The sequence below is a fragment of the Drosophila miranda genome (assembly GCF_003369915.1).
Source record: "Drosophila miranda strain MSH22 chromosome Y unlocalized genomic scaffold, D.miranda_PacBio2.1 Contig_Y2_pilon, whole genome shotgun sequence".
NCBI classification, from domain to species: Eukaryota; Metazoa; Arthropoda; class Insecta; order Diptera; family Drosophilidae; genus Drosophila; species Drosophila miranda.
The window spans coordinates 16931681-16952279 of NW_022881614.1; the positions used below are offsets into that span (position 1 = coordinate 16931681).

The window sequence follows — 20599 nt, forward strand, 5'->3', positions numbered from 1 at the left end:
TAGAAGATTTTGAATTCAGTTTACAGTTACAGTTTTTTTAGATTTGTGGTAAAAGTGGATGTGTGTAACGAGAAGGAATCGTTTCCGACCCCATAAAGTATATATATTCTGGATCAGCATCAATAGCCGAGTCGATTGAGCCCTGTCTGTCTGTCCGTCTGTCCGTCCGTCCGTCTGTCCGTCCACTAGAGCTCACAACGTTCCACCTCGTTTGTTTTTCGTTTTTCTTCTCAACAACAATTTATAGTCTCTGTTATCTTCTCATTGGCAACTTAGAGTTCACGTGATTTAGATTAGATTTCGACTTATGCAAGTGACGCTCGTAGTCGGAGTCGGAGTCGGCTATATGCATGTATATGGGCTATCCAACTAAATAAGGCTCGTTTGGCATACGGTACACGGAACATGACATGACTTTTATACAAAAACAAACAACAACAAAGTGGGTGAGAATTTTGGGACTCAGGGGAAGTTACTATGATGGTAGGTATGCAAGTTCTCTTGTTTGGTTGGGATAGTCGCTTCAATATCGCTTTTCCCGTCTTGAGGAATTCTCTCGCTAAGTGCTACAAAAACTGCGTTTCATGGGGGGGTGTTGTCTTTGTCTTTCTCTGGTTTCGTGTGTGGATTTTTGGGACTGAACTGACTTTTGTTATGCTTACTTCACTATCGTACAATGTGCGACTTGCATTATTATATTCTCATATTAAGTTTTATATATATGTATATGGCTGTATGCATTTGTGTGTGTGTCTGTCTGTCTGTGTAAGATGTAGCCTCCCGTTTTCCAATTATTTTCGTTTTTCATTTGTAAAATGCGCTAGTTTATTGATACCTCTCTGAGCATTATCTATCTGCAAATGTGTTTATTCTTTAGTGGCTATGAATGGGTTTGCGTTTGCGTTTGCCCGTATCTGGTTGCGTTTAAATTCTATCCTCCTCGTCCTCTTCCTCGACCTCCTCGCCGTTCTCCTCCAGCTCCTCCTTGTAGCCGGGATGCTCAGAAATGGCGTAGTAGTTGCCATTGTAGATGACGCCCAGTTCGCGGAGCGCATCGCCGCGTATTGTTGCCTTTATCGTCCAGTTGTAGCAGTCATCCGATTCGGACTCGCGATCCAGACGCTCCACATCGAGTATCTTAGAGTTGAGGCGCTCCAGGATGATGCCGATATCCTTGATGCTGAGATGGCGCTTCTGGTCCACCGATAACTGATCGATCAGCAGCAGAAATTTCTCGGTCGTCGTCTTGTCGTCCTCCATCACAGTGTTCTCCGTCTCGCTCTCGGAGCTGTCCCGCTCTGGGGCAATGTCCAGGAAACGAACGTGACCCTTGGTGCCCGAGGAGCGCCGCATACTGCCGCTGCCGCCCAGCATAGGATCCATAACCGATGATGACATGGCCAGCGTCGCTGCCGGCTGGGGACTGCTGCTCCCGACCTGGATGGGCGACGTGGCCACGCTCTTGTGCACGGCTATCTTCCGCCCCTCCTCGTGCAGAGCGCAGCAGTGGAAGTCGCATTCCGTGGTGCTGGGGCTGCCGGCCCTGCTTGGCGTATGGGCGTGGTGGGCGCACTCCGGCGTGTGAACGTGCACGGCCCCCACACCCACGGTGCTGTCGAAGGAGCTGCCCTGCTTGGACAAGCGCCTGCTGCCGCCGGGTATCACAACTCCTGGCGGCAGGACCACTCCGCCGGGATGGTATATACTCGCCGGACCCTCGTCGCTGATCACCGTTATTTGGGGGCTGGCGTAGCGCGGCTGCGAGGACTGCGACGACACCGACTTGTTGTCCAGCGAACTCTGTGCGGAGAGGCCCTTCTTCGAGGGCGAGTACTTGTCGGAGGAAAGCAGCCCGTTGCTGCTCCCCAGGCCGGAGCATATGTTGCCGCCGCAAACGCCGCCCCCACCGCCGCCTCCACCACTGCCCCCTCCCTGCCGCTGATCCCAGTGCAAGACGACCGTGACACGCCCTTTGTTATCCATAATCTTCCACGATGGTGTCTCATCATGCAGTTCCAGTGCATGGATCGTCTCACAGACGATTTTCGGTATAGCTGATATGGCTGCAACAGATGAGATTAGTTTGGTTTTCACCAGGGGCAATAAAGGGTCTCACTCACCAGCCTTTATGACATCCACTCCAGTTGGATACCAGCGTTCGCCCTGCCTTAACAGCAACAAGACCGTATTGTTGGCCAGGGTGCGAAAGTATTCGCCATCCTCGATTTGGGTTCCATCGCACTCCAGAACAACGCGCACTGGTTCTGAAGCAGGAACCCCCAACTTGTCCTTGCCGCGCACCAAGAGCTCCTCGAATGTTCCAACTACAACGCCTTTACGCACATTCCGCCAACTGTCCCAGATTTTCAGTGGTCTCTTGCCGCGAGACTCCTGCGAAAGAGCAAAGGAAAAGCAGAGCCCACATTAGCTTAGTCGACGCAGGCGGCTTACGCGATGAACAGTGGAAGATGTGGAAGATATGTGGAAGGGCGCATATGTGGGTGGAAGCATGTGTGTGCAGTCGGAATATGGGATATGGGAGTTCCATCTGGGGCGTGACACCTGTGCCACGCTGCGCAGCCAATTCACAAGTGGGTGTGGCATATCAGAGCAGATCCATCCCCCAGGCAGCGTCATAACATCTTCCGCCCACTAATTGTGGTTTGTGCTCGTTAAAAGGGCGCAAATGTCAAGGCCACACCAGCAGCAGGGCGCCGCAGGAGGTCTGGCCGTGCAGTTTTTTTTTTCAGGGAATTGATTGAAGGGATCTCCCCAAATCTAGTTTTTTCCAACAACAAAAAAACACCAGAAAATGCAGTAAAAAATCCCAATTAAAATCCTCACAAAAAGGAGCAACAGAAGAAGAGGGCGTGTAGGGTGGAGGGCAACGCTACGGCTAACAGCGGGACACAGCTGGGGCTGTTAATCGAATAACAGTAACAGCAACAGAATGGAGGAAGCGATGAAGAATAACAAAATGCAGCAGCAGCTGCAATGCAAATGCAATAACAGCAGCAGCAGCAGCGAAAGAGGCGAAAAAGGGGCGGTAAAATGGAGGATGGGGAAAGTGATAGGGAGAGCGAGGCGAAAAAGAGGCAGCTCCAATGTTTAATGTATTGCAAGGACATGAGTGTGGCGCTCCAGTGACCCAGTAACGAGTGCAGCACACGAGCTAAATAATATAAAAAGAAGAAGCTCTCTCTCTCTCTCTCTCTCTGTCTCTGTCTCATTCCCTCTCTCGCTTTCACCCAGCACCACCCATCATCCATCTGTGGCAAAAATAAAATGTTTGAAAAATTACAAAAAATTCATTCTGACATTTTCTGCTCGACGCCAAAAATACAAAACAGAAGAAAAAATAAAAAAAACAAAAATAAAACAAAACAGCGGAAAGTTTTCATAAAATATTTCATTTCTTTCCATGCTTCCATGGTACTTTCGCCCCCGTCCTGTGGGATAGGTCAGTGCTGCGCCCACTGCCATATGGCCGCACGTATTGCAGAGTGGAAGGGAGAGAGGGGAGGCAGGGCCAGGGGCAGGAGCAGGCATTATAAAATTTAAAATTAATAAATAAATCAACACAGCCAGAAGAAATGGGGAATACACGTGCCCCTCAACTAATTGGAATGTGAATGGGGGCCACAGACAGTGGGGTTCCTGTATTCTTGATTTTTATACCCGATACTCAAAATGAGTATTGGGGTATATTAGATTTGTGGTAAAAGTGGATGTGTGTAACGTCCAGAAGGAATCGTTTCCGAACCCATAAAGTATATATATTCTTGATCAGCATCAATAGCCGAGTCGATTGAGCCCTGTCTGTCTGTCCGTCCGTCCGTCCGTCCGTCTGTCCGTCTGTCCGTCTGTCCGTCCCCTTCAGCGCCTAGTGCTCAAAGACTATAAGAGCTAGAGCAACGATGTTTTGGATCCAGACTTCTGTGATATGTCACTGCTACAAGAATATTTCAAAACTTTGCCCTGCCCACTTCCGCCCCCACAAAGGGCGAAAATCTGTGGCATCCACAATTTCGACGATACGAGAAAACTAAAAACGCAGAATCGTAGAAGATGACTATATCTTCTAGAGTGCAAAATCTGAACCAGATCGTATAATTATTATAGCCAGACTCAAGAAAACAATTTCATTCTTTCTCGCTCTGTCTCTCTCTAACACACAGGTTTCATGGTCGGTTTTGCCAATTGCAAAATATGAGTTCAAGGATCTCAGAACCTATAAGAGCCAGACCAACCAAATTTGGTATCCACACTCCTGTGATATCGGACCTTGACCATTTTGACCATTTTGACCCCACCCCCTTCCGCCCCCACAAAGGACGAAAATCTGTTGCATCCACAATATTGCAGATTCGAAAAAACTAAAAACGCAGAATCATAGATAATGACCATATCTATCAGATTGCTGAATCTGGATCAGATCAGATCATTTTTATAGCCAAAAGGAACAAATCAATTTGCACTGGCTACGCAGCGCCCGACGTCACGCTCAGACTGATTTTCTGTCTCTCTCGCACGCACTATTTGTCGGGTCGTTTAATATTAGCGGCGTCTGCCGGAGGAGAGCCATACTGACTTAGTATCGGGTATAACTGTAGAGTTGCGGTGTCCGCAGCAACTCACAACGTTCCCCCTCGTTTCGTTTAATCTTATCCGAATCGGGGAATCGGGGAACCGTGTGCGTGTGAAATTGAAATTTCAATGAATCCACGGCAATCGATGAATGAATGGACGAGTAATAGTGGTAGGGAGAGTGAGATGGAATCGATCATTGTTACCCCAGAGGACACGCCGCCGCCGGACATCGATGTGGGTCCCGTTGTGATGGCCGCACCACCCACGCCTACGCCAGCCGCAGCCGCCACGCCTCCCTGTGTGACCTGGGCAGCCGCCGCAGCTGCGGCTGCCACTTGTCTGATGCTGAGGCAGTTGCAGAGCGGCTTCGTCACGCCCAGCGTGCACAGGGCGTTCGACCACATGGCGGCGCTGCTGCAGACACTAGTATCCCCCTTCCCAGCCACGTTTATGCCCGGATTCTTGGACTTCTTGGCTGTGCTTTGGCTTTCCCTCTATGTGCTATGTATGTCTAATGCGATTTTGATTCAAGGCTAACACTGCACATGGGACACTGCCTTTGATGTGAGCATAAGCATGCTGCTGATTGTGTTCACTCTTTCGCTAAACAACTCAATTACGATGCACTTTAAAATCTGTAACTCGATTCGCTTCTCATTTGCTTTCAGAACGATTCTAATTTGCTTGCATACGCTTCCAATGTCTCTCGCTTCTCTCGCTTCTCTTGTCTCTCTATTCTCTTTGCTTCTCTTCTCTTTCCCTATTCGGTTCGGTTTCTTCTTCTCTTTTCGTTTCTGTTTAAAAACCGTTATATAAAATTGTCATTGGTGCAGTTTCGCGTACGTACAATGTTCAAAAACCGTTGGAAAACTTGATGAAAAGTTTATAAAATTAAAGCTTATTGCCTATGCTTATTGTTGTACGGTTAATGCCCGCTAAATGCTTATGTGTTTGCTTTATTTTGGGGGAAAATTCGTTCAAGTTAAAGTTAAACCTAACGTTAAAGTTTCTGTTATTGCCTGGCATACAAATGTATGGAAAGCACGCACGTAGAAAAAACTGCACTCCCGAAATGGTTTTAATTTGCTTTTTTTTCTGGTTGTAAAAATGTATTTGTTTTAATTAACTGTTTTTTTTTTTTTTTTAAAGGTCCTCTGCCTGGCGAAGCAGCAGAGGAGGGTCTACTGTTCTCTCGCTTCGCTTTTGGGGCGCGTCGCCTCGTGTTTTGAGGCAGGTCAGGGCGGACAGCCAGCGCCAGCACCAGCTATACACGGGTTGACCTTCGCACTTTCACTTTACTACGCGCCTGGCGCTCTGCCTCTGCCTCCGCCTCGAATCGTGAGACCGTCGACGTTTTCATTTGGTGGTGCATTCGCCTCGCCTTGGATTTCAGTTTGGATTTTCAATGAATTTCTCCACGTTTTTGTTCACTTTTGATTATTATTACTAATTATGGTACAAAAACACCCTTGCTCGATTGCTCTGCGGGACCCTGATCCGTTGCAGCTGTCACGCCCACTTTAGGGTTTAAATATATTTTAACGAAGAGGCAGCGGAATCACGCAGCTGGTAAAAGAAGGTAGCATCCTTGCTGACTATGGCACGCTGCCTGGCAGAGCAAACTGGGAAATTCTTCTGCTGCTGCTTCCGTTGGGGCTGGGACACATGCAGCGGCACGAACGAGAGCGCGTGAAATGCAGCCCCAAAGCTTCCTTCAGACAGACAAAGAGCGTGCCAAAGAGAAGCAGAGAGCCAAGCGAGAGTGAAAGCGAATTGGACTGCAGGCTAAGGCATGGAGAGCTTGAGGAGAGCCGTTTGCTTTGCTCAAACAAACATTAACTTGTACCGTTTATTTGCGAGAACATTTAATGCATTTTTACTTCTCTATTGAAACTTTGCTCAGCCACTCTCCTGCTTCAGGCAGTGTTGTTCCACAGTTAACATTTGGCTGTGCTAACAAAACGCGCGCGCACCCCACACGAACGCTCCACAAGTATTCCTTCCCCATCTGGGATCGCCATCAGAGAAACCTCAATCTGAATCTGGCTTTCGATTTCATTTGATTCGTTCGACACATCTCTGTTAACGAACGTGTACATATTTATTTTGCCTTAAATCAGAATCGATCTGTTGGTGTCTGTCAAATGTTTGTTCAAGAAAAATAGAGAATTTCATTGCACTTTTTGATTGAAAACAGTATAAGGCAGTCCTGAAATGAGTCTATTGATGGGGCAGAGATCGAGAGTGAGAGAGTAGCTCTCTGCGTTTCAAGCTATCATTCCCCTGTTGTCTGTCACAGAACACTGTTAACATTGGCACAAATGTAACGTATTCGGCTGCATTAATTAAAGTAAGCCATGGAAAGAGGGAGAGAGATAGAGAGAGAAAGAGAGTGGTTTAATTAACATGCACGCCCAATTGCTGTTAAATATGTAACAGATCTATGCGCTGCCAGAGAAGCTCCAGGAATGTGTAAGAATTTTTGACAATGTTTGGTAACAAAAAATTCACAAAATTCCTGTCCTTTGAGTGTAGCTACAAAAACAACAATCCACCTTACAGTTACATGGGACAAAGTCATAGGGGAGGTGGGGGCACATCTGTGTGGGGCGTAAGTATTACCCCAGTTATTTGGGTCAAAGCTATTCACCAGCAAACCAAAACGAAATGAAGAAACTGCATAAAACATGCACACACACAAACAAGCAATACAAGCAGTAGGGGGGAAACGCACACTGGGAGAAGGACTAATGAAGACTTAAATCTTAAGCCGTGCATTAAAAGATGCAAGTACGCCAGTAGTTTCGTTTTTTTTTCCCCCCCAAAGACTCCATCCAATCCAGGCGATTCACGCCGATTGTTTCTGAAAGCCAGTGGTTTTATTAAAAACCCCACGACAATAAAAACAGCGTCGGTGAAAAGTGTACAGTGCAACCAGCAACTTTGGGAACTATGATAGTTGCTCTCAAGCAACATGCTTGCTGAAAGGAGGTTAAAAGAGATGAGAGATAAAAGATAAAGATGTGTGCAGAATGTATGTGTGTAATGGGCGCAGCTGATTCAATAGATGGCGCTGCAAGATGCAGGACCATTTTGGAGCAATTGATGATTAACCGTCTGCCGGTGCATGGGGCGACGGGCGGGCAGCGTTTGGCACTTACCTCTCTGGCCATTACGACATTCTCACAAGCAGCGCCCGCTCAGAGGGTCTGCCATTTGCGCTTCAGCAGAAGCAGCCAGGCCAGCCTCCACCGTGGCGGCGGCTAACAAGAGCAGCAGTAGCAGCAGCAGAAACAACAAAGCTTACACTCTTCGCGCATACATATATATGTACAAGAGTATGTGTGTGAGTGGGTGGTTGTGTAGGTTTGTAAGTGGGCGGCAAACGGGATAGTAGCGAGAGAGAAGGATGGAGCAAATGACAGAGAGAGAGAGTGAGTGAGAGGAATGAGAGAACGTGTGTGGGTGGGCGGATGTGTGTGTGTGTGTGTGTCTCAAAAATTCTCTACTACACGTTTATTTTCAATCTTCTCTGCCCGCATATCTCTCCAACGCGCCGATGCTGCTTGTTTGGAGCTTCTTGTTCCTTTCTTTCTTTTTTCTCTCTCTGTCTTTATGTCATGCGTTAGTGTGCTTGTGTGTGAGAGTGCGTGCCTGTATATATAGGTGTGTATTGGTATTTGAACAGTATTTATTTTTATTTATCCTAGAATTTGTTTAAACAATCAAAGGAGGCTGCACACTTTCAAACAAGCAAATTGTTTTTTATCTGCGAACGCACACCTAACGCCCACTTTTATACATAGGTGCGGCTGTCGGCTCATCTTTTGCCAAGAGAGAGCGCATTAAAGTACCGTTATCGCTGGCGGAGACACATTTTCGCTTTTTCACGTACTTTTCCGATTGCGTTTTTTGGGAATAAGACCACAAGAATAAGAAATAAGACCACAGCACACGCGTTTTGAAACTCCTGCGTTAGATACATATATAGTTAATAACTTTACCAACCACTACAGGCTGTTGAAGGATCACACTCCTACATTCCCTTTGCACCGAGTTTTTGTATTGGTCAAGGGAGATGATGGTACCACGCCTTTACTTGCTGAGAGGCTCCACACACATACGCTTTCGCTATTGGCAGTGCGAATTTTGTAAAGTTAACTCTATTTTAATAACTATCACTAATGGAAGTCTTTATATATTCCTTTAAATTTAAAAACAGTCGCATTTAAAAATTTTAAGCCGAGCAGAAATGCAAATCAATTCCCATTTTCGGCAGCACTAGAACTATATTTGCCATTCGCAGCGGATGAAACCATAATCTGAAGCATACTTTCAGGAATGTATGTCTATGACCGCATGGTCACACTGCACATTATATCTATATCAATTTTACAATCAATAACAGTATCGATATCAATCAGCTGCGTCAATTATCGAAGCACTGCCTTCTCAATTGGATTAGTGGGGCAGATTTTCAAACATTCATAAAAACCTTGTTTTAGCCAAAATACAACAAAACCAAGGGCTAACAACTAGCCAATCTTGAAGAAAATTTATCCATCAATGGCCTAAAATTATGTGGGCATGGCTAAATGTTTTATCTAGCTAATAATATTCGACGGAATATTAAAAACGAGGAATATGTATAACAGAACTTGAATTCGTCAGTATATTTACGGTATATTTTTTAAGTGAGACCGTATATTTTGGTATTCATTTGAATCGGGTAGAATCTGTAATAAGTTATTACTAATAACCGGTTCACAACAATGAGTCCCATTCCATGCACACATACCCTGGGGAAAATGGATGTTATAGAATTGTGAATATGTTTGTCATCCCAGGCAAAAAGAATTTATTTTCAATATAATTTAATATTATTCAATATTATTTAATATTATTTTCAATATTTCAACGTTATTTTAAAGCTTATTGTCTTCTTGTTGGGACCAAGAATAGGTATCAGGATCGAGATATATATACAAAACACTCATCATATACATGAATATGTCTAAAAAATGTCAATTTGAGAAAAGGTCTTTATTAATTACGTTTTATCTTCATATCAATATTCATACTTTCAAATACAATTAACAAAATAGGGTATACAAAGGCCTATACTACGCCTTACACGCAATATAGCGACTCTTTTTTTGTTGAACTATTTCGCTTAAACCTTTTTTTACAATAAATACAATAAAAGCAAGGATTAAAAACTATCCAATCTTGTAGAAAATTGGTCCATCAATGGGATAAAACTATGTGGGCATTGCTGAGAGATTTAGTTAGTCAGCATTATTCAATGGAATATCAAAATTGAGCAATTTCCTTTTTCGTTTGTTTTGATTGACCTATTTCGCTACTTGGTTTTTGTTTGACTTATTTCGCTAAAACCTCTTTTTACGCAAAACGCAATACAAGCAAGTATTAAGAATACACCAGTTAAATAGAAAATTGATTCATCAATCGTATAAAACTATGATGGCATGGCTAAATGTTTTATATAGCTAGTAATATTCGACGGAATATCAAAAACGAGGAATATGTAAAATATAACTTCAATTCGTCAGTATATTTACGGTATATTTTTTAAATGAGAAGGTATGTTTCGGTATATTTCTGAGGGTCCGACGGTATATTTTATTGATAAGACCGCGGTCACACTCAACACTGTGAACAATAAAATTATTTAATTTGTTTAAAAAAAATAAAATTGTTGAAATTTAAGTCGCCATGGACGACATACCCAGCAGCCTGGACAATATGGTGGACCATTTCAACGACAGCATCACCCACTCGGCGTCCAAGAAGCTACTGTTCAACCGTCTTTCGATTTCGTTGAGCGACGATTCCGCGTCATGTAAGTGCCGGCACAGCAGAAAAATTAGAAGCTTTTAAAAATATAATCTTTCCTAGTGCCAAAAAAGAGACGCGTGGAGCAGGAGTCGCCGAACGCCAGCCTCAACAGCACCACCGACTCCACCAACAACTCGGCGTCCGACTCGAATGGGACCTGGAAGACGAACAAATTGCGCGCGAAGCTCATCGAGACAAAGGCGCGTCTCAGCCAGCTGCAGGACCAGCTGAAGCAGAACGAAACGAAGCGTCGCATGGAGCTGTCGCTGGCCGAAAGCAAGGTATTCGCCCTGAAAACTCAGTGCGACTTCACCAGCCAGAAGCTGCTGGATCTGACGAAGGATATGGAAAATATGCGCGGGCTAGACAACAGCTACAAAGAGGAGGCGCGGCGTGCCAAGGCAGAGTTGGCCGGGTTGAAGCTGAAGTACGATGAGACCGTCAATAAGCTTAAGAACGAGAAGTCGCAGCAGGAGCACGACGCCCGTGATGTTCAGCTCTGCATCAACAACGAGTTGGGCGACTACCGGCGCCAGGCCCAGCGCGCCGAACTGGAGCTGCAGTCGACTCTCAAGGAGCTGGAGTGCATCCGGCAGCGGCACGACGATTACAAGGCTCGTATTTCCGGCTACGAGGAGTTGAGAGCTAACTTCGAGAAGCAGCAGCAGAGCCTGAAGGTGGCTGATGAGCGCATCAAGGAGCTGGAGTTCGAGATCCAGTCGTACACGGACTGGAAGCAGGTGACCAAAGTCTCGCAGGAGCGTCTGGCCAGCATTCCCGAAATGGACTCCGAGCTGCAACGTCTGCGCATCCATAACAAGCAGCTGAACAAGATCATTGGCGACAAACTGCTGCTCGAGGAGCAGGTTCACGAGTACAAGGCACGGCTGGACAAGGAGGAGGGGGCTTGCGCCGAGGCGGCCGCGCTGCAGGTGAAGCTTTCGCACACGGAGCGGGAGCTCAAGGAGTGGGTCAAGGTCGCCCAGGATCACTGTCTGGCCAACACTCTGGTCAGTCCTGTGGCCCTGCGCTCCCGCATCGAGCAGCTGCTTCAAGGGGACATTGTCCATGTATCCGAAAAATACGCCTCCGAATCGGAGTCCAAACAGATGCGCAATCTTGTGCGGGACTTGGAACAAAAGATCCGGGTCTACCTCAAGAACATCGAGGATCTGAACATGAGCTTAAAGCGGCACAAGAACTTCAAGGACCGTCTACAGCGCAAGCTGCGCACGGTGTCCAGGGAGCGCGACTTTTACAAGCAGATGGTGGACAATTTCGACAAGGATCTGACCATGAGCAATGCAAGCGTGGCTGAGATGACACAGGACATGCAGGTGCGCTATCGCGTGGATGTCCTGGAGCGCACGTTGACTGGCTACAAGGATCTGTGTACCACACTGGACCGTGAGATCCAGGCCATGCGCGAACAGGAGCAGCTCAGTGATCCGTCTAGCGAGGACTATGAAAACGTGAAGAAGGAACTGGACAGGCTGCGCCTCGAAAACGACCGCCTGCGCAGGCGCAAGGAAGAGCAGGAGCTAGAGATAATGCAACGTTGTCTGCGCCAGGACATTAGCCCGCCCATCAGCAAGATGGTGCATCTTGTTGACAATCCCGCCGCCGAGGCCTACGAGTCGTCCAAGAACATGTTCGAGAAGCTGCAGGCCGAGATCGAGCGTCTGAAGCGGCACAACAAGAAGCTCGAGGATGCCAACGAGCAGCACCTGAATGAGACCACCACCAGCACGGGGGGCATGACCATGAACTTCAAGGAGCTGAACAAGCTGCGCGCCGAGCTCGAGTCGGCCAACGCCAAGATGGGCAAGACGAAGGAACACTTTATGGCGGCCAGAAAGGAGTTCCGCGACGTTGTCTATATGGTCCTTGGCTACCGCATCGATCGCGTTGGCTACAAGAGCAACTATCGGTGAGTCTATAACCCCTAGATCCCCTAGTGACTCATGGAAGATTTCTTTCTGCAGCGTTACGAGCATGTATGCGGAGAGTCCCGACGACTACTTCTCCATCGCCCTGAGCGAAAGCAACGATCTGGCCCTGCTCGAAACCCCGTACTCGGAGACACTACAGCCAGACCTCGACCAGCAGCTGGCAGCCAATAACTCATTCCCTCCATTCTTCTCTTCCCTCACACGATCTGTTCCAGCGAGCCACCGTCACGATGACCTAACGGAGGAACTCTAGATACTTGGTCTTTATTTAACTCTTAGGTTAAATTAGTTTTAGTTATGCCTTTGATTTTAGTCCACTTGGGATGGTCCTTGGACCACTTGTCGATAATAAATTCTATATGGTAGTGTGGAGGGGTGTGGAAATGTATTTGCCAAATTAAATGAGTTATTCAAATTTGTCTGGAAAAAATGAGCCGAGTTTCAGACTAGCCTGCGCGGTAGGCATCTGTAGTCATTTGCTAAAATGTATCATTTCATTTAATTGTGTGCTAATACTTAATTTATTCCATCAGATATGCGACTAAATAAGATACAATATTAGCTATAAGATTAATTAAACACCGCTCGATACTATACAACTCTGATGTACTTATATTTGTGTGCCAGAATAGGGGGGCTCGATACTATACAACTCTGATGTACTTATATTTGTGTGCCAGAATAGGGGGACTTTTACAAATAGGAATAAATAGGACACTAGGTGGTGAGGATGTGAGCCACTTGATCGGGCGTCTTGTGGAGCAGTTGATCCGGCTGCTCGAAGCCATTGGCCGGATCGTGGACACGCTCGTAGATCTGCTTGTAGATGGCCACGATGACATTGAAGGCCCGCTTCTGGACAGTGGCCCGATGGCTGCTGGACATGATGAGCTGCACCTGGGGCATCAGCAGCACATCGGGCAGCTCCAGGAAGTCCAACTTCGACGTGAAGATCTTGAGCAGATTGGTCTCGATCTTTGACTGATTGCTCTGCAGAATGGTGTAGATGGGCCCCAGATTGAGGTTGGCCACCAGCGAGGAGGCCTGCTCCGAGGTGAGCGTGTCCAGTTGGGCGTCCGACTGTCCCTGCAGCCGCTCCACGCGCTCATCCATGTACTCGTAGACGGCCAGCGTGCTCTGCATGTGGTACAGGCAGTTGAGAAGATACACGCCCATGTCCACGGTGGGCAGGTGGGCAGCACTCTCCTGCACCGACTGAAGCAGGGGATCGATCACACAGCTGACGATCTTGGTGATGTCCGCCTGGCGACCATCCACCATCGTAGCCACCGACAGGATCTCCTTCAGCATATTGAGCAAACGGGACACGCTCGGCGGTGGCACCAAGTCCCGCTGCGGCGGCTCCAGAGCCATACTGGAGCCAGATGGACGCTGCAGCACACTGCGCACCTGAGTGGCTAGAGAATGCAGATAGATTTGCGCGCTGCTCTTCTGCAGATCCACCAGGCACTCCTCTAGGCTGCGGCCCTGCACCACCTGCTTCATGATCTGCTGGTAGAAGCGCAGCAGATTGGAGAGCGTGAACAGTACGATGGTGTCCTTCTCCGAGTTGAGGATGGTCTCCACGCGCACCTTCAACGGATGTTAAACTCCATCAGCTGTGTAGCCCAGGGCAGCCTGCAGCTGGTCCGAAATGTCTGAGGAGAAGCCATACATCAGAATGGGAATGGTAATGGTTTCTTGTGTCCTCGTGCTCACCCTGCTTGTCGCACTTCTTGAAGAGAAGCGTGAGGTTCTCCTTTTCGTGGGGAATGCTCTGGTGCAGCCAGGCGAATATGTCCCCAATGTATCGCTTGGGATCGTGGGCGTGCATCTCAATGGGCTTGGGATTGCCGCCGTGCCCGCCCTCCGTCAAGGCCTCGATGAACAGCCGGACCAGGACAGCGCGCCTGGCAATGGCGTACTCATCAATCACATATCTAAAACAGATTACTTTTATATCGAATCTGAAGGAACTCCATTAAAAAACCCACTTGAAGAGCACAGGACGATCCTGGAGCCGGCGCATGGCCTCGACAATGAGGGGGCCGATTTCGTTGTTCTCCAGGTTCCGGCAGTGGTTCTGCGTCCAGCGGTAAAGCCGCTCGAGCGCCCCCTCCTGATGCAGGGTCATCTTCTCCATGATGTCCAGGGCCGCGGTCTGGTAGCCGCACTGCATCAGCAACCGGCAGTCGGAATGTATGGATTGTACCCGATCCAGAACTCTGAAAAAATCGGCCACAATCGGAGCATCCTTGGCGCTGCCGTAGAGCAGCTGGTGCTCCGGAACCGTCAGCTGGAATCGGGCCAAGAAAGCCTGGGCAATTTGTTGATGCACCTCCAGGCGATCCCGCTCCTGCTGCATTGTATTGGTCTGTTCGATCAGGTCCTTAGTCAGAGCCTTGGATGTCTCTAGGTCGGACTTCATGGTCTGCACTGACGTGGCCATGGTGTCCAAGTCTGTGCAGACTGCATCCAGCGACAGCTTGACCTCCCGGAAGGCCTTCAGGAAGTTTTCATTGATGCCTACGGAGCGATGCTCGATCTGGCTGCGGAGATTCCGCCGATTCTGCAGGGTGTTCTCGTTGAAGAAGCTGGAGAGACCGTTGAGAGCATCGAGAGTGTCCGAGAGTGTCAAGCGCTGTCTTGGACTGGCGGTTAGACCCACCTTATCGGACTCCAGACGGGCCTCCAGTATCTTATTGACCCGCTTCTGTATGCGGTCCTGATCCTCCTTTTTATCCTGTGTGGCGCTCATTTTTTATTATTATATTCCATACAAATTTGTTGACGAGTTCGATTTCTTCTGTTATCGCTGCTTTGCCATCTCTATGGAGTGAGACCAGGGTAGCACTAAGAAATACAAATATCGGGTTTGTTCAGCCCTGGCTTGAGACGGAAAATAAAGATATTTACGCGCTTTTACCCAAAATTGTTAAGATAAAACTATAAATCCGGCAGAACCAAGTACTCCAATCCAAAAATCATGGCCGCTCTGGCCAGTTTGACCGCACAGTACACGAACTCCGAGAACGAAGGCGATGCCAGTCCGGATTCCCGAAATTCGACAGCGTCCCAGGTGAGTAACAATCATATGATTGACTTTCCAAGACACACTCATCTCCGACGAGGAGGAAGATCGCGGCCACGAGCCCAGCGAGGAGGAGTCCAGCAGCGACAGCGATAACTCTGGTGGGGACAGCGATGGGGCCAAGGCCACGAGCAGCGCCAAGGTTGAGGGAGAAGCCGAGGGAGCACCCATGGAGGTGGACGACGACTCCAATGTCTACCAGCCCGATGAACGCACGGCGGAGAGCTATGAGAAGGACCCAAAATACGCCAAATACAAGTTCCAGCTTCCGCCAGAGTCCAAGGGGAAGCCGTCACCAGAGCTGGTGTCCAAAATAACCAAAATGTACACGAAAATGCGGCAGACCAACATGGACATGAATCGGGTCATTCAGGACCGCAAGGAGTTCCGCAATCCCAGCATTTACGACAAGCTGATAAGCTTCTGCGACATCAATGAGTTCGGCACCAACTATCCGCCGGAGATCTACGATCCGCTGCGGTGGAGCGAGGAGTCTTACTACGAGGCCCTATCGGCAGTGTATGGGAGTATGGGAGAAGTTCTTTTTTATTTAAACCACGTCTTGATTTGCAGCAAATCCAAGTGGGATCAACCATCCAGCGTTAAGCAAACGCTGCCTGCTCTCACAACCACAGTGACTGGCACCAAGGCACGGTCATATCTGCTTTCGGCTCTCTACCCAAGAAGCCAGCGGCTTAGATTTTAGCTCCTATTATTATTATGTTCTATTATATGCGGGCAGTACCGTCTGAAAAAACAAATAAATTTAAGATTGAAGGCTTTAAAAGTATTAGATAGATAGTTCTCGTAGGTCGTAGGTCACATTCGGATATAAAGGGCATAGAGGGCGTCGGTAGAAACGCTGCTTAAGACCAATACAATAAGAAATATGTAGATTTACGAATACAACTATTTAAAATCTATTATTTGTACGACAATCTAAACCCGAAAAAGAAATGCTTTTGCAAAATTGAGACTAACAGTGAACGATGATTAGGGTAAACGAATATCTGCTTTATATTATCAAAAGACAATTATATTATATAAAGAACGAGGGGGAACGTTGTGAGTTGCTGCGGACACCGCAACTCTACGGTTATACCCGATACTAAGTCAGTATGGCTCTCCTCCGGTAGACGCCGCTAATATTAAACGACACGACAAAGAGTGCGTGCGAGAGAGACAGAAAATCAGTCTGAGCGTGACGTCGGGCGCTGCGTAGCCACTGCAAATTTATTTGTTCCTATTGGCTATAAAAATGATCTGATCTGATCCAGATTCAGCAATCTGATAGATATGGTCATTATCTATGATTCTGCGTTTTTAGTTTTCTCGAATGTGCAATATTGTGGATGCAACAGACTTTCGTCCTTTGTGGGGGCGGAAGGGGGGTGGGGCGAAATTCTGAGATATACGTTTTATAGTGAGATCTAACAGAAGTGCGGATACCAAATTTGGTTACTCTAGCCTTAATAGTCTCTGAGATTTGTGGATGCCCCAGATTTTCGTCCTTTGCGGTGGCGGAAGGGGTGTGGCGAAATTTTGAAACAAACTCGTCTCGGTCCGATATATTTGGAGTGTGGATACCAAATTTGGTTGCTCTAGCTTTTGTAGTCTCTGAGATCTAGGCGCTAATGTTTTACTCTAAGCAAAGCAGCCTATGCTACGTGTGTGTTAGAGAGAGACAGGGCGAGAAAAGGGCCGTCTGTCCGTCCCCTTCAGCGCCTAGTGCTCAAAGACTATAAGAGCTAGAGCAACGATGTTTTGGATCCAGACTTCTGTGAAATGTCACTGCTACAGAAATATTTCAAAACTTCGCCCCGCCCCTTCCGCCTCCACAAAGGACGAAAATCTGTTGCATCCACAATATTGAGGATACGAGAAAACTAAAAACGCAGAATCATAGATAATGATCATACATATATATCAGATTGCTGAATCTGGATCAGATCAGATCATTCTTATAGCCAAAAGGAACAAATCAATTTGCACTGGCTACGCAGCACCCGACGTCACGCTCAGACTGATTTCTGTCTCTCTCGCACGCACTCCTTGTCGTGTCGTTTAATATTAGCGGCGTCTGCCGGAGGAGAGCCATACTGACTTAGTATCGGGTATAACTGTAGAGTTGCGGTCTCCGCAGCAACTCACAACGTTCCCCCTCGTTTATATTATTGTAACTAAGAAAATAATGATCTAAAATATTTCGGTTTTAGTACTCATTTGAAATTAAGGTATATTTCGGTATATTTCTGAGTGCAGACGCTCATAATCCAACGAAAAAATAAGTCGTAATTTTAAATGGGCTATAGAAAGAGGTATGGACAACAGGCAAAAAAAAGCCAAAGCAAATTGCAAGGTTTGTACGAACCTCACTCGCGTATGAGCTCAATATATGTACCTTGGAGAAAAAATCTAATTTTTGTCTTAAAGGTATATTGAGCGAATGGGGTGGATTTTACCATGCATGCGTTTCATTTTCTGGGCCTTTTCGCCTGTTGTCCATACCCTCTTTTTGCTTCCATTATGTAGCAAGCGTGTAGCAAAGGTGTTGTTGTGTAGAAATGTGTTGTTGTGTAGATATGTGATATATCGGTTGTCGCACGAAATTTTCGCATAAAAATAATAAAAATAAATAAAAATCTGTGTTTTAGTTAAATGCACATGGTACAGGACCTGCTATCCGACGCATGCGCTATGTTTTGAAACGCGGTGTACGTTCCCCACTCCTCATATTCTGCATTCCTTGCCTCCTTTCCACTTTCCATACACAACACAGACGCAAGAAAAGAAAAGAGGAGAATTTTTGTGAGCGAGATAACAAGAAATATGTATAAAAGATAAAAGATGATGAAGATACCGTACATGTAGATAGTTGTGAGTGCGTGCGTGTGTTTGTGAGTGTTTTCGGTGCGCTGAAACTTTTGTTGAAACAATCTTGGCCGTGCTGCTGTTTCAAGGTGCAATCGTGTGCTGTGCGGGGAGAGAGGCGAGGCTGTTTTATCCCCCTTTTTTAGATGTGCGATCCACTTTTTTTTTTGCGCCAGTTGCGGCTGTCTGATGCGTAGCAAGGTGTATTGATATGGGGTGGGGTATTCTCGATCAATGAAGCAATATTCGGCTGTCGATCGGAATGCCTCACCTTATTGTTCTGAGCATTATTCGTGCCGTCAGTGCCGCGCCTGTCCCCTCCCCTGAGATCTGTTATTTATAAACCGATTGCAGCGGCAGCCACCAGCCACTTACTGTTTTAATCGGGAGCGGAACCAGAGCCCAGTTTTCAATTGAAGCTAATTAATCCAGCTGCAGATTCCCTAAGCACATTCTTTGGAAATATGCATAATTTGTAGCCGCAAATAAGCTGCAACGTGGATGGGCAGCAGCAGCAGCAGCAGAGGTAGAGGCAGCGACAGAGACAGCTTCAGCGGCAGAAGCAGCTCTTTGTTCCCGCAAAAGCAACAATTGTAAATGACGCTTGTTCTCTCTTCTTCTGCCTCTTCCACTCTCCCTATCCCTCTCACGGGCTCATCCGCTGGCACGAACACAATCGCGCGTACCCACTCACACCTATGGAACCGGCCACTTGTTGGCGGTGTGTGCGTGAGTTGCTATCCCCCTTCCCTAGCAAACAACCGAAATCTATTCATTGCTGGCGGTGTATCGGTAGGCAGGGGGAAATTGAATAAAAGGGAGAGCTGGGGCGCGCGAATCAGGTGTTAATGTTTAAGTGTTAAACACTCCCAATACATACAACGGTATCATACATATACATATGTACTTATATGTTTTATTTGTTCAAAGAAAGGTAAACAAAAGAGCAAACACGAAAACGAACGGAATACGCGGACGCGTGAGTGTTTCTGTGCGGCGCCACTTAATAGCCAAAAATATACATATGTACATATTTAAACTGACAACTAAGGAAATAGCAACAACAACTAAACAACTATAACAACAACGAAAGCAACAAGGGCATCGAGTGATTCAATGTGTAACTACATAAACCATGTCGGATTCGTATTATCAGGTGAGTGTTACTAGTTTTTATCAGGCTCTAGTTGCTAGTCCCTCTCCCTCATCACGCTCCAGTGGCGTCAGCTGTGAATAAAAAACTCGACTCCATTCTGAGCTATCTTTTTGAGTGGCGGTTGGCCACTCTCTCCGCCACTCTCTGTCCCCCGTTGAGCACTATAAGCACCTGTTGCGCTATGTGAGGCATTTCCGCTTGAGCTGTCCCCCGCAACCACTTGTGGCACATCCTTAGCAATCCCATAAAAGCACTAGTAGCCATTAAAATAGCACACACCGCTAATGATCTCACTTTCGTTAGTCGGTCACTTTTCTCGCTTTTGCCAGAGAGTGAGTGAGAAGTCCAAATGCCAATTGGCTTGAGTGCGTGACCCGCTCTGCAAACACATAGAAAGAGCAAGAGCACAGGGGCATTGGTGGGGGGTCGAAGTCGTAGATACCCTAGCAAAGGATTTCTATGCTTGAAAGGATCCCAATCATATTGGAAAGTCTTACGTTTTCTCAGTTCCAAGCTTCTGTGCAAAATTGTAATACGTACCCTCTGCATGTGGCTGGAGAGTTTATTAGGGGAGTTACAATTAGTTTGGTCCAGAACGGCGGACCCAGTAATCAGTTGATGGCCCTCCTAATTGCAGGGTATTTACAGCAAAATAACTGTGCGATTTATAAATAGAATCGCTTTGCTTGTTGCCAATGTTTTATACGCACTGGTGAAGGCGGGGGCTGGAACGCCTTATCGCCGCATTTGCTTATCGCTGTTTCTGTTGCTCTTGTCGTTTGCTTCTGTGGATGCCGCTTTATCGGGAAGAACAGCAGCCGCCCGCCCCATCACGTACTGGAAAAAATGGCCATTCACACAGACGGATTCAGTACGGACCATTCACCCATTAAGTTCATTCGTGAGCCATTCAATAAAATACAAATGTTCAATGGTGAAGGAGGAGGAGGTCGCTGGGTGGGTGGTTATGGGGTTATGTCATTGGCGTGGGAGGGAGGGAGCTTTGAAGGTGGAAACCATTAAGCTTGTTGTGCGTGCCACTGGCCCCGTTTTGGGCTACCATTTGGGTGGCTTTGGGGT

General features: G+C 47.0%; 2 protein-coding genes, 1 long non-coding RNA gene and 3 pseudogenes across 5 annotated transcripts in view; 3 read left to right on the plus strand and 3 right to left on the minus strand.

The window, feature by feature from the left end:
* Positions 1-210: 210 nt before the first annotated feature.
* LOC108160184 lies at positions 211-8844 on the minus strand. Of its 2 annotated transcripts, none has more exons than XM_017294012.2 (3): positions 7752-8844; positions 2121-2391; positions 211-2063 (listed from the first exon to the last, which is right to left on the minus strand). In XM_017294012.2, the coding sequence occupies exons 1-3, from the start codon at positions 7761-7763 to the stop codon at positions 925-927; spliced, it is 1422 nt and encodes a 473-aa protein (XP_017149501.2). In that variant the 5' UTR covers positions 7764-8844; the 3' UTR covers positions 211-924. The 2 variants fall into 2 exon arrangements, with proteins under 2 accessions (XP_017149501.2, XP_017149500.2); XM_017294011.2 differs by lacking the exon at positions 7752-8844 and adding an exon at positions 4794-5130.
* A 1410-nt stretch (positions 8845-10254) lies between these two features.
* On the plus strand, positions 10255-12997 carry LOC117192920 (annotated as a pseudogene).
* Positions 12998-13043: 46 nt separating this feature from the next.
* Positions 13044-15416, minus strand: LOC117192921 (annotated as a pseudogene).
* On the plus strand, positions 15264-16466 carry LOC117192922 (annotated as a pseudogene).
* Positions 16467-18009: 1543 nt separating this feature from the next.
* LOC108158835 (mitotic spindle assembly checkpoint protein MAD1) overlaps positions 18010-20599 on the plus strand; it is a 44892-nt gene continuing 42302 nt past the window's right edge. Inside the window, exons 1-2 of one of the 2 annotated variants that reach the window (XM_033397085.1) lie at positions 18010-18206; positions 19294-19519. In XM_033397085.1, coding sequence (XP_033252976.1) covers positions 19480-19519 — 40 coding nt within the window. In that variant the 5' untranslated portion in view covers positions 18010-18206; positions 19294-19479. The remainder of the gene's footprint in view (positions 18207-19293; positions 19520-20599) is intronic. The other variant, XM_033397086.1, reaches the window with a different exon arrangement.
* Positions 18074-18963, minus strand: LOC117192421. The gene is made up of 2 exons (XR_004474332.1): positions 18358-18963; positions 18074-18252 (listed from the first exon to the last, which is right to left on the minus strand). It is a non-coding gene; the product is annotated as an uncharacterized LOC117192421 (long non-coding RNA).